Source organism: Pan paniscus, chromosome 5 (assembly GCF_029289425.2).
Source record: "Pan paniscus chromosome 5, NHGRI_mPanPan1-v2.0_pri, whole genome shotgun sequence".
Taxonomy (NCBI): Eukaryota; Metazoa; Chordata; class Mammalia; order Primates; family Hominidae; genus Pan; species Pan paniscus.
In genome coordinates this window covers 170,932,326-170,957,222 of record NC_073254.2, presented here as the reverse complement: position 1 = coordinate 170,957,222, position 24,897 = coordinate 170,932,326, and the positions used below count along the sequence as shown (strand labels likewise).

General features: G+C 42.5%; 2 protein-coding genes across 9 annotated transcripts in view; both read right to left on the bottom strand.

The window, feature by feature from the left end:
* Positions 1–24,897, bottom strand: part of MTHFD1L (methylenetetrahydrofolate dehydrogenase (NADP+ dependent) 1 like) — a 241,744-nt gene that overhangs the window by 168,268 nt on the left and 48,579 nt on the right. For all 8 annotated transcript variants that reach the window (XR_010112318.1, XR_010112319.1, XM_063605033.1 and 5 more), the window contains exons 9-11: positions 17,335–17,426; positions 13,538–13,635; positions 9,566–9,739 (exon numbers count right to left, since the gene is read on the bottom strand). Coding sequence is in view for 6 of the 8 variants with exons in the window: in XM_063605033.1 (XP_063461103.1) it covers positions 9,566–9,739; positions 13,538–13,635; positions 17,335–17,426 (364 nt within the window). In the remaining 2 variants the exon portion in view is untranslated. The remainder of the gene's footprint in view (positions 1–9,565; positions 9,740–13,537; positions 13,636–17,334; positions 17,427–24,897) is intronic.
* LOC100983499 (ADP-ribosylation factor-like protein 4A) lies at positions 139–8,918 on the bottom strand. The gene has a single exon (XM_063605035.1). The coding sequence runs from the start codon at positions 856–858 to the stop codon at positions 259–261; it is 600 nt and encodes a 199-aa protein (XP_063461105.1). The 5' UTR covers positions 859–8,918; the 3' UTR covers positions 139–258.

Here is a 24,897-nt window from a genome sequence, read left to right as displayed (position 1 = left end):
ATTTACTATCCTTGCTTGGCTTCCCCAAATGGTAGTACCAAAAGATGTGTGGGGTAGGAGGAAGAAACCACTTTAAGAAGCACTGCATTTACTCATCTTCCACAAGGCAACAGAGTTGGGCATCTGATTGTTCAACAAAACAAAGCTTTAATAGCATCCAGGAGGGCAGACAGGCAAACCACGCTGTAGACACTCTTCTATTTGTCAAAATCAGACCAGAGAAAACCTACTCCACACAGATATAATAGATATTGATATTCATCTTTTCTTTTTCTGTTGCCGCAAAATTTTTCTTTTAATGATCATATCATGTAGTTTCTCAAGTCCTTCCTTTAGGCCATCTCCTATGATTGCACAGGTAGGCTGCAAATGCCAAGGAGTTGATGAGCTCAGTTCACCCATTGCTAACAATTTCTCAATTTCTGAAAGAGACAATGAGTTCCTCAAGTCTTGTTTGTTAGCAACTGTAAGTACAGGGACTCCTTGATTTTCTGATATCCTAGTTATTTTGTGAAGTTCAGTTTTGGCTTCTTCCATCCTTTCGACATCAACAGAGTCCACAACAAATACAATGCCATCTGTGCATCTGGTATATGACTTCCACAGTGGCCTTAATTTCTCCTGACCACCTACATCCCAGAAGTGAAAAGTGACTGTTTTAGAATTTCCCAAGCTTACCTTAATTTTCTCAGTGTTAAATCCTTTGGTAGGTATGGTATTTACAAATTCATTGAACTGCAGCCTGTATAAGACAGTTGTCTTTCCAGCACAGTCCAAACCCAGAATAACAATGTGGAAGGACTGAAATGAAGGCAGGTTGGACAGGATAGAATTCTGGTCTGATAGCCCATTCCCCATTTCCAGGTGCAAATAAATGTCCCAAATTGAAATGCTTTTCTCTTCTTGCTTTAGAATTTCTCTTGGTAGCTGATCCAGCTATAAGACTGCTCCCGATCTGGAGTTTGGGTCCAAATGAGAAAGCATTGGCAGGCATTTCTACGAGGGATAAGCACCCCACGTCCTTCCAGTTTAGCTCTCAAGCATCGTTAAAAAATTTAAAGGCTGTCATTAGGGTTTACAATTTGGTCTTCCATGAGTTACTGTCAGCCATGTTGTCAAGGATACTCAACCACAACCAATCTAATAGAGTTTTCTGATCTACAAAACCTAAGGATGTAACCACAAAGAAAGAATGTCTTTAGAGGCGTCATCATACCCTACAATTCCATGAGTCATTCATTCAGCAAATATTTGTCAAGTACTGCTATGTACCAGGCACTGAGCTAGACGCTGGGGACAAAATGATGATCCAGTCAGACTTCATCTCTATCCTCACGAGCTTCCAGCTGATCTGAATATATCAGCAATTACGATAAATGTGACAAACACTAAGACAGGGAAATAGGGCAGTCAGACTGAATTATGAGGGTACATGGAAAAAGGATCTAACTAGATTTGAACATCTGGGAATGTTTCCTGTAGGAAGTAACATCTTAGGTGAGACCCGGCAAATTAATAAATGTTAACCAGATAAAACTGAGAGTGGATTGGGGCAGTTAATAGGAGAGGTGCTATGCTTCATATTTATGGGGTTAATTATTTGTACGCTCACTTGATAGATGAGGAAACGGAGGCACAGAGTGTAAGCAACTTGCCGACAGTCACACAGCTAGTAAGCAGTAGAGCTGGGAGGCAAAGCCAGCCATCTGACTTAACCAGGTTCTCCATGGATGGAAATCATAACTATAATTAGCCATTTAAAGCATGGAATGGGTAAGATCACCCAAGGACAGTGCACCGAGTGAGAAAAGGGATAAGGACAGAAGAGTTAAGCACATTTGCTTGTAATGAGTTGTCAGAAGAAGAGAGTCCAAAGGCAACTAAGAAGGCGTAGTATAAAATAAGAGAACCCGGCTGTGTGCAGTGGTTCATGCTTGTAATCCTAGCACTTTGGGAGGCCAAGGTAAAAGGATTGCTTGAGCTAGGGAGTTTGAGACCAGCCTGGGCAATATAGTGAGACCCTGTCTCTAAAAACACAAAAAATAAGAGGACCCTGGAGAAGAAGGCAGAACATGACAGGAAGTCTCAGAAGGAGGCCAAGGATGAGACTGTTTCCAGAACAGGAAAGTCAAACGCCACTGAGGCAGGAAGCAGGATGAGGACCGAGAGTGGTCGGTGGATTCAGCAACAAGGAGGTTGCTGGTACCCGCTGTGGCCAGGAGCTGGTGAGCCTATCCTGACACCGCTGCATGGAGAAACCTAAGACTCCTGAAGCCACATGACCCCGGCTTATCAGTCACCTCTGCATCTGTCTAAACAGCAGATTTGCAGTGGGGTCAACGTGAAGACTGAAAGTTATACAAAGATATTAATACTTCTGCTTGGAGTCAACTTTCTGTTTTCTTGGATACAACATCAATCAGGGCAGTTAAAAGCCCACAGGCATTACAATCTTAGAAGAGCCTGTAAAGAAACTGTGGCATCAAATATGGTGTCATTTAAGTACCGCACTGAGCATTTGGTGTTTGCAAAGGACTAAGTGGTTTACCTAAACTGTGTCACATGAAGGATTACATTTTCATTCCCAAGGATATGCTAGCATAGCTGCCCAAGAAAGCCAAAAGCAGACACGCCCAGAGATGACCTCCTCAAAACTCCAGCTAACCATCCAATTCTTAATTAGAAACACAGGACTGCTCAGCTTTCTGCCAACTAATACAGTTCGGGAAAATCACAAAGTAGGAAGTATTTATTGTGAGCAATAAAAGGAGAGCTACAATAAAAAAGCTTATTTCACCTCCTTCCTGTATTTGGTATCAAAATTTGGTTTAGTTTTCCCCCCAGTATCTTTAGCTCAGATTCCAAATCATCAACGGGGATATACAAAAGAATGAGCACCAAGGTAATCTAATTTCTCTTTCTTTCTCTCTTTTCCTTCCTTCCTTCTTTCCTTAAGGTAATCTAATTACTCTCTCTCCTTCCTTCCTTCCTTCCTTCCTTCCTTCCTTCCTTCCTTCCTTCTTTCCTTCCTCCCTCCCTCCCTTCCTCCCTTCCTTCCTTTCTCTTTTTTTTTTGGAGACACATGGAGTTTCGCTCTTGTTGCCCAGGCTGGAGTGCAGTGGCACAATCTCAGCTCACTGCAATCTCTGCCTCCCAGGTTCAAGCAATTCTCCTGCCTCGGCCTCCTGAGTAGCTGGGACTACAGGCACGTCATCACACCTGGCTAATTTTTGTATTTTTAGTAGAGACGGGGTTTCACCTTGTTAGCCAGGCTGGTCTCAAACTCCTGATCTTGTGATCCGCCCACCTCAGCCTCCCAAAGTGCTGGGATTACAGGCGTGAGCCACCACGCCCAGCCCTCTAATTTCTTTTTCTATGGGAGCTTAGAGTTCATAGAGATGGAACTGTGATTTTTGTTCATTACATTCCTCCACTTCTCCCAGCAGATTTCTGTACCCCCTCTCTGATATCTAGAGCACTGATTATATGATTATTCTAGAATTTTTCAGATGGCTTCATGATAAGCATTCTGACATGCCTGTCTCGCCTACCAGGCTACATACTTGTTGAGGTAAAGGACAATGCGTATCCTCTTTGCACCGCTATCACATCACCTGTTCAGGGCACAGAACAGCAAAAAAGGGTTGACAATGGAATGATGCTTTTTTTTTTTTTTTTTTTTTTTTTTGAGATGGAGTCTCACTCTGTTACCCAGGCTGGAGTGCAATGGTGTGATCTCTGCTCATTGCAACCTCCACCTCCCGGGCTCAAGCAATTCTCTTGCCTCACCCTCTTGAGTAGCTGGGATTACAGGCACCCATCACCATGCCCAGCTAATTTTTGTATTTTTAATAGAAACAGGGTTTCACCATGTTGGCCAGGCTGGTCTCGAACTCCTGACCTCAAATGATCCGCCCGCCTCGGCCTCCCAAAGGGCTGGCACTACAGGTGTGAGCCACCATGCCCTGCCAGAATGATGTCTTTTTTAAGATGAGTATGATTTATTGGCAGTTACAGTAAAAATTGTCAAAGTACCTGTGACCATTTGGACACAATCTGAAAAGAAGTTTATAATTTACTCAAAGGTCAAAAAGATGGCTTATCCAGAGAGAAGTGGTAAAACTTTGAACTATTCTAAAGACCCAGAATCTTGTTGAATAGCACCACTGCCATTAGCCATGGGCCTCACCATGCACTCCAAAACTACATGCTCAAGTAGCATATGAACATAAATCATCCATCCCAGGCATCTTTAGGGTCTAGGGGCTTTTTAAGCCTTTTATTATCTAACAATAAACCCCATGGTGCATTTGGTTATGTTTCTCATTACACTTGACTTAGGTAAACGGTTCAAAGGCCCTCTGGGAAGTGGTTTCTTCTAAATACCTCTGTTTTGTTCTAGAAGTAGCACAAATAAAAGAAAATCTCACAGATATTTAAATAGTTACTCAAGGCAGAAAAGCCAAATCATAGAAAAGTCAGATTATTTTTACATTGTACCGAAATAAAGGGTTGAAACATTTTTTAAAAATCCAATCGGGTATTTGGCCCTCTGCAGAAAAAAAAAAAAAAAAAAAAAAAAAAAAAAAGATGAAATGATGTGAATGATTCAAATTTTTCTTTAATGTGAAATTCAGTCTATTCCCAGATCAGTTTGGGCTGCATTTTTAGCTGCTCTGTCCAACCAATTCAGGGAAATTCTAGAAACTTCTGCACAGAAATGGGTGCAGGCCTGATGGAGACTGAGATTCAAATGCCCTGCAGCTGCACTCCAAGTCAAGTTCTCAAACAAAATTCCTTTTCATTAGTGTAACTGGGAAAATATGTAAAACTCATGAGTCCCTAAGATTCTTTTGGCATATTTCCCTGAACAATTCCCAATACTTTTCATTTTGTCAGGCAAAGCAAATAAAGTGATGTGTAGGTGTAAATACCATGCGATATGTAGTTGATGAAATGCAGATGATTCTGACTGAATAAGAAATCCTAAAGTTTGAAGAATGGCTTTTTAAAAGAATTAATCTGTTCTGCATTTGAGTTATTAATAATAGAAGATTTTAAAACATCTCATTGTTTTATATTTTAATCCCATTGCTGATATATTTAAATCACATTTCTATATAAATTAAAATATGTAATAACAAATATATTGTTATTTAGTTTTATTTAAAAATTACTTGGGTATTTGAATTCTTCTAAAGCATGGAAAAAGATTTATGTTACAGTGTTCAGAGAAAAAGGCAGGACAAAAATGATATTTATAGCATGATCTCAATGTGTAAAAAGATGAATATATAAATAAAATATTGAGTTATGAGAGACCTAGTTATCTCCTTTTTACTTTATGTTAAATTTTTTACAATAAGCTAATATTATTTTCAGAATTAGAAAAGACTTTTAGAAAAAGGAAATAATTCTCCATTTAATGGAGGGGTCACTTATATTTTTAAAGAAGTTGCAACAGTGCATATAATGGTTTGATAACAGTCATTTCCCCCTAACGCTTGACCTGGTCAAATGTAAAAATATGAAGATGATTTTTATTTCAAATTGACTTTTCACTTTAGATTACAAATGTTGCTTTAAACCAGTGCTGCTTTTTGCTGTTTGTTTGTATTTTTTAAAGATGGGGTCTTGCTATGCAGCTCAGGCTGGTCTTGAACTCCTGGCCTCAAGTGATCCACCCACCTCAGTCTCCAGAGTAATTGGGTTATAGGCACAACCCGTCATGCCAGGCCCACTTTAGGCTATCGATAAAATAGTTGCCTGTGATCTAAACTGATATCAATATTCAGCTATTAAAGGATTAGATACTGATGACAGTTTATAGCCCTAAAAAATATATCATTTGTTGTGTTGGGGAGAAGGGGCTGTTCATTCTTCCCTTATAGAATCCAGTGTGGCTATTTCCTAAAAATCTTCAAGCTGTGCCACAAATGCATACATATATCATAATCTTACCAGCACGGTTATTTTTTTCCACTGTAGTTAAAAAAAAAAAGAGACAGGCCATTTAATTTTTGTTCCTTCAAAGGTCTTTGTTAGGTAAAGCAACTTCGAATTTCAGAAAAAGAATTGTTGATCCCTTGGTGTTTAATCTGTTCTTGAAAATTCATCTTTAGTCTTCTTTTCTATTTACAACATGGCAGGCCAATTTCAGCTTGATTATACATATTAATGCTAGCAAAAAGCCAGCGTGGAGAAATGTTCTACTGGCCATGGACCGCATTGGCTGTAACCCCAGGCAGTCGTGCTAGCTAGCATTCTCCAGCATGAGGCTGGAGGCCCAGCTTTGTCTACAAGTAAGGAACCTGACAACAGTATCATCACAGCTTTGTTTTAGAAGTATCAGTTTTGTGTTCCAAGCTAAGGTCAGAGCCATCCATATCTGGATTTCTGATTTTATTGACAAGCCCAAAATGGAGTAAAGCACAGGGACTGGATAAGAAAATCTGCTGCAGGATTCTTCCTTCATAAACAGACAACACATCCTACCAAGTTTTCCTTAAGTGTTCCTATCTGAACAGGGTGAGAAAGCCTGCAAACCCACCTACCAAGATCACCTGAAGTCTGGAAGAAAGGAACCAATTTCACAAACCAAATGCTTTTTCAAGGTCTTAATGGCCAAGAGTTTGTTTATTAATTGCAGACAAATATGCATCAAACATACTGCCATAAAACAACCCTGACTAAACTGTGCCCTAAACTCAGAGACCCCGGAGCCAATCTAACCAGAGGCAGCTCCTTGCAGGGTTTGGGCCCAGAGGGTGCCTGCAGGTGGAGCCAACCCCTCCCCTCAGCCAGGAACTTTCCCACACTCGATTATGGGGACATTAAGTTTGGGGTTCTAGGTTGGAAAGGGGCTCAGGAATCTAACTGCAGTGAGCCTGGAAGCCTGAGGGAGAAGGGTGAAGCCACAGGCAACCAAGGTGTGGAGCAAAGGATGAATTCCTTACAATGCCAACTGCTGAGGGATTCAGAGAGGCCCTGGCTGTCTGTCCCTCTTACAAAAAAGCTACAGAAGCTGGGCATGATGGCTCACACCTGTAATCCTAGCACTTTGGGAGGAGGACGCGGGCGGACCACTTGAGGCCAGGAGTTCAAGGCCAGCCTGGCTAATGTGGCGAAACCCCGTCTCTATAAAAATACAAAAATAGTTAGCCAGGCATGGGGGTGCATGCCTGGAATCCCAGCTACTTGGGAAGCTGAGGCACAAGAATTGCTTGAACCCAGGGGGCAGAGATTGCAGCGAGCCAAAATCGCACCAGTGCACTCCAGCCTCGGTGACTTCGTCTCAAAAAAAAAAAAAGAAAATCTACACAAAGAGAAGGAGAAACAGGAGGACAGGAAAGTGGGACAGGAGGAGGGAAAAGGGATTTGAAGAAATCACTATATCATTAAAGAGGTGATTTTTTTTTTTTTTTTTTTGAGACAGCCTTGTTGTGTCACCTAGGCTGGAGTGCAGTGGCGCGATCTTGGCTCACCGCAAGCTCCACCTCCCAGGTTCACGCCATTCTCCTGCCTCAGCCTCCTGAGTAGCTGGGACTACAGGTGCCTGCCACCACGCCTGGCTAATTTTTTTGTATTTTTAGTAGAGACGGGGTTTCACCATGTTAGCCAGGATGGTCTCGATCTCCTGACCTTGTGATCCACCTGCCTCGGCCTCCCAAAGAGCTGGGATTACAGGTGTGAGCCACCGCGCTTGGCCTGTTTTGGATAATATTTTTGCTTTATTTGTAGTTATAAATAATTGAACTCACTTCCGGGGATTTTTCCTAAGGAGATAATTAAACAGATGCACAAATCCACATGCCCAAGGTTGTTAATTCTAGCAGTTTAAAATGGCAAAAATTGGGAACACTTTAATTGCCCATCAATAGAAAATTGGTCAAGTAAGTTGTGGAACATCCCTATTCTATGTTCAAATTATTTTTCTGCATCAGTGCACTTGGACAATTAGAAACACTCAGAACTACCAGGGTAGCACTTATTGATGGAACTAGAGGTGCCAGAAGATGTGTAAGATGGGATCTCCACCCTCATCCTGGGCATTTTGCTACTTCCCCAGCCCCTGCTTCCCCAACACGTTTAAGAATCTGGGATGTGGCCAGGTGTGGTGGCTCACGCCTGTAATCCCAGCATTTTGGGATGCCAAGGTGGGTGGATCACTTGAGGTCAGGAGTTCGAGAAAAGCCTGGCCAACATGGTGAAACCCCATCTCGACTAAAAATACAAAAATTAGCTGGGCATGGTGGCACATGCCTGTAATCCCAGCTACTTGGGAGGCTGAGGCAGGAGAATCGCTTGAACCCGGGAGGCAGAGTTTGCAGTGAGCTGAGATCACACCACTGCACTCCAGTCTTGGCAACAGAGCAAGACTCTGTCTCAAAAAAAAAAAAAAAAAAGAATCTGGGATGTGAGTGATGGAATGTTATGCTGTCATGAAAAATGGTGACATAGCTCAATATTCACTCACATGGAGCTCAGTATGCCACATATGCTTGAATAATCAGGTTGCTTACACAATAGCATGTGAGTGTGACCTCATGGCTGAGAGACTCTATCAGAGTCAAAACAGTCCTCGCAGGTCAACAGTTGTTTCCTCTGAGTGCTTGGGTTTGGGATGTTTTACTTTTTCACTTCTGTTTTCTGAATTTTTAGAATATGTCTACAATGAAACTACATTGTTTTTATAACCAGAAAAAGAAATAAAGAAAAAAGCACTTACATTAATAATTAAATACGTAAAAACAAAGTTACCTAGGAGTCAATTCCAATTACAAGAAATGTCTCTGTCTGACAAATAGGTTTTGTGCCTGAAGCTTTGTATACATCATAAGCAATAGTCACTGAAATGAAATTTCAAGGCAGCAAAGGAATTTATATGGTCTCATGATGTTCTCTCAGGTCACACTGAATAAATATTTGAAATCCCTTGCTTTCTATCATCTTTTCAGCTAGTGAATGTACTTCTTTTTTTAAAAAGAAGGAGAAAAAGGCAAACACTCCTTTTCACAAAAACTATGAATTTGTCTTTTATAAAATAACCAACACAAATGAAAATGGCCCAACATTAGTTTTGAAATGCAGAAAAAGGGAAATAATGAGCTTTTGAAATGTGAATATATAAGTAAGATCAAGGATATTAACAGGAAAACATGTTTCATATGATTATCTGTACCTTTTCCACGAAAATATTTCAAGTAGAATGCACAAAACAAACTGCTCAGTTCAAAATATTTTACTTTCAATTCCTATTTTGATTTTTATAATGAAAAATGAAATTCAAAAAGCCAAGGGGGAGCAGGGGTAATAACAACATAATATGAGAAACAAAAGATAAAGCACTGCAACTTGTTTGACTTTATATTTTGTAGAGTTGACTAATTTGCTCTGCACTGAAAATAAAAACTTATCTCACACCAAATAAAGAAATGCCAAATGAAATGGACGAAATGTCAAATGTGAGAATAGGATGGATTGAGGGGTACGAGGAGAGAGATAAATAGGGAAGAGTTTTGTAAATATGTCTGCTTGATCAAGTAGATGTTAGATGGTGTCTTACCCAGCAACTAAGACGTATTTTCCATCTGCTTGATCCTTTAACCTTTCTAGCACGGACAAACGTACTTTGGCTTTGCTTTTGCCATAGATTTCAATTTCATCTGCAAGCAATCCAATCTCCTTGGCAAGGACATCCACAGCTTTTGGAGTTTGTCCTCTTGAAATCTCAATGTCACTGAGGGGAAAGACAATATGAAAGAGAGAAAAGGCTTCTCAGCTTAGGTGGTCACAACTGGAGTGAAAACAGCCACACATCACGCCAACAATGAAATCAATGCAATTACTTTGGGGTCCTTTCTCCCAGGCAGTAATAAGCACAACTGCTAATAATTAACGTGTATGAGAAAATGGTGCATCATTTTAGAAATGCAACTCCAAAAAACTCACAAAGATCCTAGAATTGTGTCCAGGTGGAAGTATAACACCTATGGCATACAGACAAGAACTGTATATTATAATGTGTCCAAAACCCTCCTGCAAGTGTGATTCGACTACAGAGCAAAATGCTCTGTATGGGCCATCATGGTATTCATTAGCGATGAATAGAGGGTCATTGCATAATAATCTCCGATCGGGCTGGCCACATGTTTCTCTTGGCTATTCAAAAATGTGAACATTACTATCACATTAGAGATTAAGTACAAAAAAAAAAGAAAAAATGTGGAAATGCTATTTCGTTTTATCTGTGTCCACACTTCCCCCTATTTACAGTCTAAAATCATATTTCAAAATGTTTTATTAATTACATAACTGTCGGTAAAAGGACCTAGTGCCCTGAGCCCAAGTTCAGACAGGAAATTGTAGGAACTCCAGAGAGTCATTGGGCACGTAACTGAACTCTTCTATTTTACTGGCCACCACTGCTTGTCTTACAGGAGTGGTCTGGATACCAGCATGTGTAATGCTGGACTCTTTCCTCTGGGGCTCATGTGCTCAGTCATTTCTTTGCTGGGCAGTCAGGCCCTTCGTGTGTCTGAGAGTGAGCGATGGAAGGCACACCTGTTCCCCCAGCAGCAAGACTAACCCCGGGAGACCACGCGGCGGGGGACTACCCTTAAAGGTTGCATCAGAGAGGACAGCTATTCCTTCACTCACCCCAGAACACTTATTTTTGTTGCGGTCTGCCTCCTTGCGGTGGGCAGATCAACCCCCTCAGTGGACTTTAGTCAGCCCCTTGGCCCTGACTGTTTCTGTAGCTACTGCAGGCAATCTACCCTCAGTGTTCAGACCACCCTAGACTCTCCTCCAGGATCCTGTAGGGGCCTGACCCGGGGGTAAGAGGCAACAGCAAACACACCTCCACCCAGACTTCTCCAAAGGGCACCAGAGAAACTAGGAGTTCAGGTTACCCCCGCAAGTACCGCTGAGTATTCCTTTCCAGGCCTCCACCTATCCGACCTTTCCTTTCTAGCCTCCTACTTTGTTTTGCCTTCCTGGCCATAGTTTTTTTCTGTCTCTCTATTCCCAGAATCTCCTAAATTGAAGAGCTTAATCTTGAACAATGTGTAAGCTTTTGGCAGGCTGCAGAGGCTCACGCCTGTAATCCCAGCATTTTGGGAGGCCAAGGCGGGAGGATCACTTGAGTCCATGAGTTTGAGACCAGCCTGGCCAACATAGCAAAATCCCGTCTCTACTAAAAATACAAACAAATTAGCCAGGTGTGGTGGTGGCACCTGTAGTCCCAGCTACTCGGGAGGCCGAGGCAGGACAATCACTTGAACCTGGGAGGCGGAGGTTGAGGTGAGCTGAGATCGCACCACTGCACTCCAGCCTGGGCAACAGAATGAGACTGTCTCAAAAAACAAACAAGCAAACAAAACAGGCCTGGCATGGTGGCTCATGCCTGTAAGCCCGGCACTTTGGGAGCACAGGAGGGCAGATCACTTGAGGTCAGGAGTTCAAGACCAGCCTGGCCAACATGGTGAAACCCTGTCTCTACTAAAAATACAAAAATTAGCCAGATGTCCTCACTTGAACTCAGGAAGTGAAGGTTACAATGAGCAGAGATGAAGCCACTGCACTCCAGCCCGGGCAACAGAGCAAGGCTCTGTCTCAAAAACAAAACAAAACAAACACCTGTAAGGTTTTCTCTTTACTAGCTAGTCATAGAGACACCATCCGATTTTTGGGGTGATTTATAAACTACTCAGCCTGCTTCTCTTTGCCCAGTGGGTCTAGAAATCAATGATTTCAAAGTAAATTCTTCTTGGGGGAGAAAATGATTTAATTATTTAACAAGAAGAATTTACTTTGAAACTTTGGTACACAATTTGGTGGAATCTGTCTTAATCTTTTTTAGCACTTTGTAAGTAGAAATTATTGATTTACTTTTAAAATCTAAGGTCTTATAACAACAAAAATAACTCTAAAATAAGATATTTTATGAAACAGATTGCACAAGGGCAGGGATGATATTACAAAGAATAACATTCCTCATTGCAACTTACATAATTAATGAACAGAGAGCATAACTGAGATGTTTCGTCTATTGCAGGGATGAAAACATGTCCAGGAGGGTCACACCCTCCTAGTGGGTAGAACTGAACCAGGGTGTTCATCTGACTGCCTAAGGAAATGGAGTTCAATTCTATAAAGCAACTGGTTATCAGGTAAAAAATGAGTCAGCCCCGGTGCGGTGGCTCATGCTTGTAATCCCAGCACTTTGGTAGGCCGAGGCAGGTGGAACACCTGAGGTCAAGAGTCTAAGACCAGAGCAAGACTCTGTCTCAAAAAAAAAAAAAAAAAAGAATAAACAAATAAATAAATAAATAAAGTGTCAGTTACTAGAGGGATTTTATCTCCTCGGCACTGTGTGCATTCCAACGTTGCTGGATGAGATTACCTGGGGATGCACACCTAGTATTATGCACACCTGGATAATGGGGGTGGGGCCAATTCCTTGGAGTGGGACAGACACAGATGACTCATCATCAGGCTGGAAAATGCAGCTGTCTGATTCAGACATCATCCCTACCCAATCATTCTAAACCACAAGCTGAGACTATGACCTACAGTTTATATTAACAAATTTATAGATAGAATATGTAGCTCAGACCTCATCAGAGAGCACTCTGAGGAAAATATCCACCTTGACGAGCACAGACTATTCTATCAGATCGTTCTGAAGAAAGCTGAGCTCAGTTCCCACGTGGAATAATGTTTGGTTTGGGCGGTCCTTTATCCCCAGAGTAGAAACCTATATGGCCCTTAACACCAGGCGGATATATGTGTTGGGCATTTCTGACACTGAAAAGCATATTCCAAATATTACATTACCATATTTTGTCAAATTTAAAACCATTACTTCATGGACCACTAAGAAGAAAAACCACTGCCAGGCCAGGCGTGGTCGCTCACGCCTGTAATCCCAGCACTTTGGGAGGCCGAGGTGGGCAGATCACCTGAGGTCAGGAGTTTGAGACCGGCCTGGCCAAAATGGTGAAACCCCCATCTCTACTAAAAATACAAAAATTAGCTGGGTGTGGTGGCGTGCACCTGTAATCTCAGCTACCCGGGAGGCTGAGGCAGGAGAATCGCTTGAACCTGGGAGGTAGAGGTTGCAGTGAGCAGAGATCTTGCCATTGCACCCTAGCCTGGGCAACAGAGCAAGACTCCATCTCAAAAAAAAAAAGGCGGGGGGGGAACATTGCCATTAAATATAGGAAACATTATTGAAATTAAATTAATATAACTTAATTTTAAAAAATCATTAAAAAACTGCTATTTAATATAGAAAACATCATTGAAATTAAAAAATATGCCTTCTTAGAATTGACAGAACACAGTAATACATTCATTATGATTTAATTTTGGAGAATTTACAACAGAGAAAATAGGGTGGCAATTTAATGAATAGAGAAACTTATCTACCATCAAAACCACAGTACCATGAGTTGTGCTTCTCCCCCATGACTAACTAGGGCTAAGGCACTGTGCTGAGCTGACATCAGTGTAAATAAAACGCCAGTGTTACCTTGGCACAGGGGAGAGAGGCTGAAGTTTCAAGCAGTGAAGTCTCCACCGCCTGTGCTGCTGTTCACGAAGCCATCTCCTTCCACTACTGACCATGTTCTTCAGCAGGGATAGAGAGGAAAACATGTTAGAATGGTAAAAGCTGACAGAACACACACTTAAACCATGGAAATATTGTTTGTGGATGTTACAAAACAAGATTATTGAGTCGCACAATAAGCCAGGAGGATATTAGGAATATTTTTATTCACATGGAACTAGGTTTGTAGGTTTTTCTTAAAAAGGAAAATGTGAAAACCACTAGTTAGATATACAACTATTCAATATCGCACTGAAGAGTTTGATAGTATTAAAAGAAGCTGCTCTGTTTCTTAAATATGCATGCATGAACTTGATGATCCAGCTTAATTCTATAGTTCCCTTGCAGACTATTAGCTCTTCATACTTACAGCAATGAATCTGAGAATGTTTTTAAAAATGTACATCCAGGGTTATTTCAAGTCACAGGCCAGAACTTCTGACTATGTTCATTGTTTTCGTTAAATTTAAAAAAGAAAAACAGGAAAATGTGAGAAAATACACTATTAAAAAATCCAGGTGTGGTGATGCGCACCTATAATCCCAGCTACTCGGGAGGCTGAGGTGGGAGGATTGTTTGAGCCCAGAAGTTTGAGGCTGCAGTGAGTCAAGATCACACCACTGTACTCCATCCTAGCTGAGATTCTGTCTCTTTAAAAATAAATGAATAAATAGGCCAGGTGAGGTGGCTCATGCCTGTAATCCCAGCACTTTGGAAGGCCGAGGTGGGCAGATCACTTGAGGTCAGGAATTCAAGACCAGCCTGGGCAACATGGTGAAACCCTGTCTCTATTAAAAATACAAAAATTAGGCCGGGTGCAGTGGCTCACGCCTGTAATCCTCTTTGGGAGGCTGAGGTAGGCGGGATCAACTGAGGTCGGGAGTTCGAGACCAGCCTGACCAACATGGAGAAACCCCGTCTCTACTAAAAATACAAAATTAGCTGGGTGTGGTGGCGCACGCCTGTAATCCCAGCTACTCGGGAGGCTGAGGCAGGAGAATCACTTGAACCCGGGAGGTGGAGGTTGCAGTGAGCTGAGATCGCGCCATTGCACTCCAGCCTGGGCAACAAGAGCAAAACTCCATCTCAAAAAATACAAAAAATTAGCCGGGCGTGGTGGCATGTGCCTGTAATCCCAACTACTCAGGAGGCTGAGGCAGGAGAATCACTTGAGCCCGGGAGATGGAGGTTGCAGTGAGCCCAGTTTGCGACATTACATTCTAGCCTGGGCAACAAGAGCTAAACTCTGTCTCAAAAAAAAAAAAAAAAAAAAAAAAAATTAGCTGGGTGTGGTGGCATGTGCCTGTAATCCCAGCTACCCAGGAGGCTGAGGCAGGAGAATCACTTGAGCCCGGGAGATGGAGGTTGCAGTGAGCCCAGTTTGCGACATTACATTCTAGCCTGGGCAACAAGAGCTAAACTCTGTCTCAAAAAAAAAAAAAAAAAAAAAAAATTAGCTGGGTGTGGTGGCATGTGCCTGTAATCCCAGCTACCCAGGAGGCTGAGGCAGGAGAATCACTTGAACCTGGGAGGTGGAGGCTGCAGTGAGCTGAGATCGTGCCACTGCATTCCAGCCTGGGTGACACAGTGAGACCCCGTCTCAAATAAATAAATAAATAAATAAATAGATTAAGTGTTCACAAAAGACATCATGTACATGGATAAACTTATACTGAATAGGTTCGTCATCCGATTTAGAAAAGAAAAATGAAGAAAATATAGGACTGCGTGAATGATCAGCTTGGATGCCCAGCTTCCAAATAACATCCTTCCATAGTTGGTATAAAAGAGCAAGCAAATTGAACTACTGAGTAGTGTTATGTATGCATATAAATTATAAGTAAATGAAATAAAAATAAATAAAAATAAAATTTGGCTTTGATGGAAATGTAACTTATAAACCTTACAAAAATGTCTAATGACCCATTTTGAGGTAAAGAGTTTCAATTGTGTATTACCCTGTATATAAGAAAGAAATGAACTAAATGTCACTGCCAGAGGCCACCACTGCTGCAGGCTCCAGCACCATGAGAACACTCAGCTTATATGGTGGAACACTGATGACCTTCGCCTTTAGGTCACACAGGTGGTGGTGGTTTGAAAAAATGCCTCCAAATACTTTAATACACCTGTCTTGAAGAAGTGAGGACAATTCTCCTTCTCTTGAATGTGAACTGAGTGATCTACTTCTAACAAACAGGATAAAAGGAAGTGGCGGCACATGAGGTTAGAGCCTAGGTCATCCACACTGCAGACTCCTCCTGGTTGCCTCCCTTGGATTGCTCATACTGGGGGAAGTTAGCTGCCACACTGTGAGCAGCCCTACAGAGAGGTGGACATGATGAGGAACGAAGGCATCCTGCTGATGGCCAGTGAGGAATGAAATACACATGGCCACAGCCATGTGAGTATGCCATCTTGGAAACAGATCCTCCAGCCCCAGTCAATGCCTCAGATGACTGCAGCCCCAGCTGACATCTTCACTTCAAATGCATGAGAGATCCTGAGCCTAAACAATTTGATATAGTTTGGATGTGTGTCCCTGCCCAAATCCCATCTTGAAATGTAATCCCCAGTGTTAGAGGTGGGGCCTGGTGGAGGGTGATGGGATCACAGGGGCTAGTTTCTCATGATGGTTTAGCATCATCCCCCTTGGTAGCGTCCTTGTGATAATGAATGAGTTCTCATGAGATCTGGTCATTTAAAAGTATATAGCACCATCCCTCACTCTCTGCTCCTGTTCCCGCCTTGTGAGATGCCTGCTTTCCCTTCACTTTCTGCCATTCTTGGAAGCTTGGTGAGGCCTCTCCAGAAGCAGATGCCTGTGTTATGCTTCCTGTAAGGCCTGCAGAACTGTGAGCCAGGTCAGGCGTGGTGGCTCATGCCTGTAATCCCAGCACTTTGGGAGGCCAAGGCGGGTGGATCACATGAGGCCAGGAGTTTGAGACCAGCCTGGCCAACATGGTGAAACCCTGTCTCTACTAAAAATACAAAAAATTAGCCAGGCGTGGTGGTGTGTGCCTGCAGTCCCGGCTACTCAGGAGGCTGAGGCATGAGAATCGCTTAAACCCAGGAGGTGGAGGTTGCAGTGAGCCAAGATCGCACCACTGCACTTCAGCTTGGGTGACAAAGTGAGACTCTGTCCCAAGGGGAAAAAAAAGAACCGTGAGCCAATTAAATCTGTTTTCTTTCTAAGTTAACCAGTCTCAGGTATTTCTTTTTTTTTTTTTTCAGTCTCCCTCTGTCACCCAGGTTGGAGTTCAGTGGTGCAATCTCAGCTCACCACAACCTCTGTCTCCTGGGTTCAAGCGATCCTCCTGCTTTAGCCTCCTGAGTAGCCGGTATTTCTTTATAGCAATGCAAGAATGGACTAACATACCACCTAATCTGCTAATCTACTACCAAATCTCTGACTTGAAGAAACTGTGAGATAATAAATGCCTTGTTGCTTCAGTTGCTAAATTTTGGGATAATTTATTACACAGCACAAGATAACATACACAGTCCCCAGCATGGGTCCCTGCCCCACACTGCCATGTGATCATAGGCAACTCATTTCATTTTTCAAAATCACCATTTCTTCACTTATCAAATGGGCCTAACACTGTGTGTGAAGTGTTTAACACTGTACCTGGTAAACAGAAACCACTTGCAAAATGTTAGCAACTATTAATCAAACTTTCAAACTCAAGATTGTCAGACAGCTATGTTGAACAAACCTGAATTCGCAGAGCTGCAGCAAGGAGAATCACATCATCTTCCTCAATGAGTCCACCAAAATGTATTCTTGGAGAGCCACACCCAACCTTCCCTGTAAAAAAATTGGAGGGAAAAAAAAGACTTTCAGTACACTGTCATTTCTAACCAATTGCTCCTTGTAAACAGCTAGCACACTGAATAGTGGTCTCATTTTTCACCAAGGAAGTTAGGATGTCGGGGCACGGCTGCAGACTGGTCACCTCTGGCACAGGCTTGGGGCCCTCCATTGGGCCTGCTTCACATTTTACATTAGAGAAATGGCCATCTGGCCGGGTGCAGTGGCTCACACCTGTAATCCCAGCACTTTGGGAGGCCGAGGCAGGTGGATCACCTGAGGTCAGTTCAAGACCAGCCTGGCCAACATGGCAAAACCCCATCTCTACTAAAAATACAAAAATCAGCTGGACATGGTGGCGTGTACCCGTAGTCCCAGCTACTTGGGAGGCTGAGGCAGGAGAATCGCTTGAACCTGGAAGGTGGAGGTTGCAGCAAGCCAAGATCACGCCACTGCACTGCAACCTGGGCGACATAGCAAGACTCCATCTCAAAAAAAAAAAAAAAAAAAAAAAAAAGGCCATCTAAGCTATTAACCTGGGATAAATGGAATTAGAAAATGTAATGAAGCACATCATTTGCTTTCAAAATCATATCTCACGCTGAGCCAGGAAGAAACATCTAGGCACATCATCTCTTCACACGAGCCCAAGTATTCTGATTTTTAAATTATGGCATAATTAGAGATAGAAATAATAGCTCAAGAGAATTCACAGTGAACATTTTAAACATGTGGATGCAACATAGACTGCAGATTAGGCCACAGAATTCAGAGTCAGACTTGCATTAAAAGCACACCTCTTCCTCTTGCTAGAAATTGTGATGTTGGGCCTGTTAATTAATGTGAGTAATATCAACCTTCTAAAATTTTGTGAAAATGAAATATGATAAGGTATATAAAGTTCTTGGCATATAGTATGTAGTTTAAACTATTAACACGAAAATAAGGCTCAGAAGAAAGGAACAGGGATATATACTCCACAGTATAATCTGTCAGAATGACTTCATATCCTAATCTTTAGATTTTTTTTTGACACAGTGGGCTTCATCTTATTAGAAGGATCTAAATTTTTTTTTTTTTTTTTTTTGAGATAGAGTCTCTGTCTGTCACGCAGGCTGGAGTGCAGTGGCACGATCTCAGCTCACTGCAACCTCCGCCTTATTAGCAGCTGGGATTACGGCACCTGCCAACACTCCCGGCTAATTTTTGTATTTTTAGTAGACACAGGGTTTCACCATGTTGGCCAGGCTGGTCTCAAACTCCTGGCCTCAGTGATCTGCCCACCTCGGCCTCCCAAAGTGCTGGGGTTATAGGTGCGAGCCACCACACCTGGCCTAGAAAGCTCTAAAATCTTTACTGTACAATACATAGAAAAATAGAAGCACTTTCACTTGTGGATGCAAAGCGTGAGAAGGCAGATGAAAACACTCACAGGGTAAGACTGGTCAAAGTGTTGCATGAAAGATCAGGCTTTTTTGATAATTTAAAAATTCTCTATCATAGAAGTTATAGAACCGGCCAGGCATGGTGGCTCACGCCTGTAATCCCAGCAATTTGGGAGGCCAAGCCGGGTGGATCATCTGAGGTTGGGGATTTGAGAACAGTCTGACCAACATGGAGAAACCCCGTTTCTACTAAAAATACAAAATTAGCCAGGCGTGGTGGCACATGCCTGTAATCCCAGCTACTCAGGAGGCTGAGGCAGGAGAATCGCTTGAACCGGGAGGCAGAGGTTGCAGTGAGCTGAGATCATGCCATTGCTCTCCAGCCTGGGCAACAAGAGCAAAACTCCACCTCAAAAAAAAAAAAAAAAAAAAAAAAAAAGGGATAGAATCAATTTTCCATCAAAACTAAAAAATTGCATTTTAGGGTATTAACTTTAGGGATTACCTGATTATCAACCTAGAAAGATGTTGATAAGAATTCTACTTCTGGCAGGGCATAGTGGCTCACGCCTGTAATCCCAGGACTCTAGGAGGCCGAGTAGGGTGGATCACCTGAGGTCAGGAGTTCGAGACCAGCCTGGCCAACATGGTGCAACCCCATCTCTACTAAAAATAAAAAATAATAAAAAAAAAAAATTAGCTGGGCGTGGTGGTGCACACCTGTGATCCCAGCTACTAGGGAGGCTGAAGCAGAGAATCGCTTGAACCTGGGAGGCGGAGGTTGCGGTGAGCCGAGATCGCACCACTCACTCCAGCCTGGGCAACAAGAGTGAAACTCTATCTGAAAAAAAAAAAAAAAAAAAGATTCTACCTTCCTTCCTTCATCACTTAGAAAATTTATAAAAGTAAACACACATGCAAAATGCTTTAGCCTGCATCCTCCCTTAGAGAAAAGAAATATTTCTAATAGCAACATTTTTGAAGACACTATTTTCTCCTTCTTTGGATCACTCTATTCTTAAACTGTATTAGGGTGTTGGGTAATCATATAATCATATCCCTTGGGTGTTATTTAAAGATTAGCAACACTTCAGCTTTATGAATCATATTTAGGCAAAAGCCAAGAGTCTAGAGGATGAGAGAGAGTTGTTGTGTTTCGTTTTAACCACTAGAGATCTGTACTTAAGATCGTGTCCACAAACGGGCCTCTCTCAATCCTCTATCTTTAAGCGATGGAGAAATGAGAAAAAGCATCCGGGTGCGGTGGCTCACGCCTGTAATCCCAGCACTTTGGGAGGCCGAGGTGGGTGGATCACTTGAGGTCAGGAGTTCAAGACCAGCCTGGCCAACAAGGTGAAACTCTGTCTCTACTAAAAAATACAAAAAAAAGTTAGCCAGCCGTGGTGGCAGACGCCTGTAGTCCCAGCTACTCAGAGGCTGAGGCCAGCGAATTGCTTGACCCCGGGACCCAGAGGCTGCAGTGAGCCAAGATTGTGCCACTGCACTCCACCCTGGGCAACAGAGTGAGACTTCATCTCAAAAAATCTAAAAAAGAAAAAAAGAAAAAAGAAAAAGTTACATTCCAGGAGCTGGTATCAACTTATAAATGCATATTTCCAGAATTTAATCACAAAATACCCTTGCGAGTGAAGAATATTTCACTTCCAAGTTTACAAGATAAGTCCTGGTATAGTTCAGTCACTTGCATAGCATAGGACTTAGCAAAAGTGTGGATATTTTATTTTGAAAAGCTATATGATTCCTGATACATCTAAAGTTTTCAGCAATGTGTAATCTTTTGGCTTCCCTGGGCCACACTGGAAGAAGAATTGTCTTGGGCCATAGCCACACATAAAATACACTAACACTATGATAGCTGATGAGCTAAGGAAAAAAAAAATTGCAAAAAAAATTTCGTGTTTTAAGAAAGTTTATGAATTTGTGTTGGGCTGCATTCAAAGCTATCCTGGGCTACATGCGGCCCACAGGCTGTGGTTTGGACAGGCTTGGTTTAAAGCATCTCACAAATTTCAACAAGCATAATGAGCTATGTAAGAAGATATAATTAACAAAACAAACTCTTTGAAAGTGTCTAGCTGAAGATGGCAGGTGGTACACACAACACTACCCTCTATTTCCAGTCGAAACTCCATTCAAAGTGAATAAAAGATATGTTAAAAGCAAATAAGTCCATAAGAGTTAAAAGGGTACCATGAATGACATTTGAGAAATTTGTGGAAGAGAGAGGCAAGTAGGATCGGATTGAGTAACCACAGCAGAGGAATTTAAAACACCCCAAAATAACAAAAGCCTGAGATAAGGAAGAACCATTTCTTCTTCGTGGACCCTGGATAAGCCCAAAGCTCACAGTCAACAAATATCGAAAGCAGGAATGCATAAAAACTAAGTCCTTGAAACACCAAAGGCTGTCCACCGGCAGCTAGGTAAGGTGACTTTATTCACATACAGTGTTGCTTTCTGATTATTACTGTTATTATTTACAGAGGGTCTTGCTCTGTTGCCCAGGCTGGAGTGCAGTGATGTGATCACGATCATTGTAGCCTTGACCTCCTAGGCTCAAGCAATCCGTCCACCTCAGCCTCCTGAGTAGTTGGGATTGCAAGGGTGTGCCACCACACCTGGCACATTTTTAAGTTGTTTTATAGAGAGGGGGTCTCACTATGTTGCCCAAGCTGGTCTTGAGCTCCTGGACTCAGGCAATCCTCCTGCCTTGGCCTTCTGATTTTTACGTACAGTAGGCTAAGGTTTACTACCTGCAAAGTTAACTTTTGGTCCTTTTAATTACTGTTTTTTAATTACAAGCAATTAAAATTACAAGTAATTAAAAACACTTTTTTTTGAGATAAGGTCTGGCTCGATCACCCAGGCTGGAGTACAGTGGCACCATCTCAGCTCCCTGTAACCCCCGCCTCCCAGGCTCAAGCCATCTTCCTACCTCAGCCTCCCAAGTAGCTGGGACTACAGGCGCATGCCACAATGCCTGGCTAATTTTTATTTTTTGTTTTTGAGACGGACTGTTGCTCTGTCGCCCAGGCTGGAGTGCAGTGGTGCGATCTTGGCTCACTGCAGCCTCCGCCTCCTGGGTTCAATGGACTCTTCTGCCTCTGCCTCCCATGTAGATGGGACTACAGGCATGTGCCACCACGCCTGGTTAGTTTTTGTATTTTTTTAGTAGAGGCAGGGTTTCACCACGTTGGCCAGGCTGGTCTCAAACTCCTGACCTCAGATGATCCACCAGCCTTGGCCTCCCAAAGTGCTACGATTACAGGCATGAGCCACAGCACCTGGGCTTAATTTTTGTATTTTTTGTAGAGGCAGAGTTTCACTATATTGCCCAGGCTGGTCTCGAACTCGTGAGCTCAAGCAATCAGCCCACTTCGGCCTCCCAAAGTGCTGGGATTACAAGTGTGAGCCACCAGGCTCGACCAAAAACAACACAATTTTAAAACACAACTTAAAACCCACACTCTCTTAATTATATATAACTCTAGCCTGGACTCAGATTTTCTAATTCAGTTTTAAGATTGCATTCAGGCTGGGCGCAGTGGCTCACACCTGTAATCCCAGCACTTTGAAAGGCCAAGGCAGGAGGATTGCTTAAGTCCAGGAGTTCGAGAGCAGCCTGAGCAACCTGGTGAAACCTCGTCTATAGAAAAGGTACAAAAATCAGTTGGGACTGGGCGCGGTGGCTCACGCCTATAATCCCAGCACTTTGGGAGGCCGAGTCAGGCGGATGACCAGGTCAGGAGATCGAGACCATCCTGGCTAACACGGTGAAACCCCGTCTCTACTAAAAATACAAAAAAAAAAAAACTAGCCGGGTGTGGTGGCGGGCGCCTTTAGTCCCAGCTACTCGGGAGACTGAAGCAGGAGAATGGTGTGAACCCGGGAGGCGGAGCTTGCAGTGAGCCGAGCTCATGCCACTGCACTCCAGCCTGGGGGAGGGAGCAAGACTCTGTCTCAAAAAAAAAAATTAGTTGGGCATGGTGGCATATGTCTGTAGTCCCAGCTACCTGGGGGCTGGGGCAGGAGGATCGCTTGAGCTCAGGATGCAGTGGGCCTGCAGTTGCACCACTGCATTCCTGCCTGGATGACAGAGCAAGACTCTGTCTCAAAAAATAAAAATAAAAAAAATAAAAATAAGTTCTGAATCCAGAGAATCTCAAGCAATTAAGACTGGCAACTCAGAATCAGACATACATTTTTAATAAATTTCATGGCTAAAGAAAATTAAGAAAGGGAATCATTATTTCACCCCCTGCCCGTGTAGGGGCAGGACTCCATTGGGAGGTTGTCTACGATCTGGGCCTGGGTAATATCCTGGGATCACAGTCCAACGAGGATCTCATCCGAAACCGTGGATGGGTCTTTTCACTTCCCACTAAACACTCTCATCTAACTCATGATTTCTCCAGGGACAAGTCAATGAATCACTTTAAAAGATGGCCATTCTTCTAATGATAATCAAACTTTCTGCAAAAAGAAAATTTAAGGCCAAAGTGTTATCATGCCTTCCTCAGAAATCAGAACCACCCTTTCACTAATATGAGCAGTGCAGAGACCACCCTGGGAACTTTGCCAGAACAATCACTGCAGTGGGAGGGATGCAGGAAAATTCTTCAGCCTTCCTGCCATCTCAGCTCTGTGGAAACATCTCAGCTTCTATGCAGTCTGGCCAAGGGCATCCTTCTTATCAAAAAAGCATTCTCCAAGCCCACAGACTTAAATATTTTCTCGCAATCTAGGAGAACAAATTATCCCCAAAATGTATGCGAGGTTTTAAAATCAGGAATGGCTAAAAATTAGAAATCAGTACACGTAGAACTTGAAAAAAAAAAAAAACCACTGGTAGCCAGTTTTTCAGTTAAATATATTGACTTTGTAGGATATAAAGTAAAATGCAATAAATAAAATGAGTATCATGATATGGTTTGGTTCTGTGTCTCCACCAAATCTCATGTTCAATTGTAATCCCCAGTGTTGGGGGTGGGGTCTGGTGGGAGGTGACAGGATCATGGGGGTGGCCCTTCATGAAAGGCTTAGCACCATCCCATTGGTGCTGTTCTCATGATAGTGAGTGAGTGAGTTATCCTGAGATCTGGTTTTTAAAAGTATGTAGTATGCACCTCCTCCTCTGATATGGTTTGGCTGTGTCCCCACCCAAATCTCATCTTGAATTGTACTCCCATAATTCCCACGTGTTGTAGGAGGGACCCAGTGGGAGATAATTTGAATCATGTGGGTGGTTTTCCCCATACTCTTCTCATGGTAGTAAATACGTCTCATGAGATCAGATGGTTTTATCAGGGGTTTCCGCTTTTGCATCTTCCTGATTTTCTCTTGCTGCTGCCACGTAAGAAGTGCTTTTCACCTCCCGCCATGATTTTGAGGCCTCCCCAGCCATGTGGAACTGTTAAGTCCAATTAAACCTCTTTTTCTTCCCCGTCTCGTGTATGTCTTTTATCAGCAGTGCGAAAATGGACTAATACGCCCTCCCTCTCTCTTGCTCCTGCTCTGGCCATGTAAGATATATGTGATTCCCCTTCGCCTTCTACCATAATTGTAAGTTTCCTGAGGCCTTCCAGCAGGCCTTCCAAGCAAATGCCAGCATCATACTACCTGTACAGCCCGTGGAAGTGTGAGACAATTAAACTTCTTTTCTTTATAAATTACCCAGTCTCAGGTATTTCTTTATAGCAGTGTGAGAATGGACTAATACATATCATTTGGTAAAATTTTTGTGACAGTGTTCTTGAGAGTTGCAATCCTAGTTTAAATTATTTGAATTCTTACTGTCAAATGACAGCATATCACTAGTTTTTAAAAGAACACAATGTAAGACATGATTAAAAAAACATAATTAAAATATTAGTAAACTGATACTAATAAGCTATTAGTAGCAACTTAATTTGGACAACTGAAACCAAATTAACAAGGAAATTTATACAGTGCTGCATATTCTAAATGACATGAACCTTTACTTTTTTTTAAAAAGCAAAATATTAAATATATTGCATTGAGAACTAATTAAAATTTGAAATGGAAAACTGGCAATATACTTC

What these genes read in the sequence shown, in the direction of transcription:
- LOC100983499 (XM_063605035.1), bottom strand. Translation starts at nt 858, where the DNA reads ATGGGGAATGGGCTATCAGACCAGAATTCTATCCTGTCCAACCTGCCT.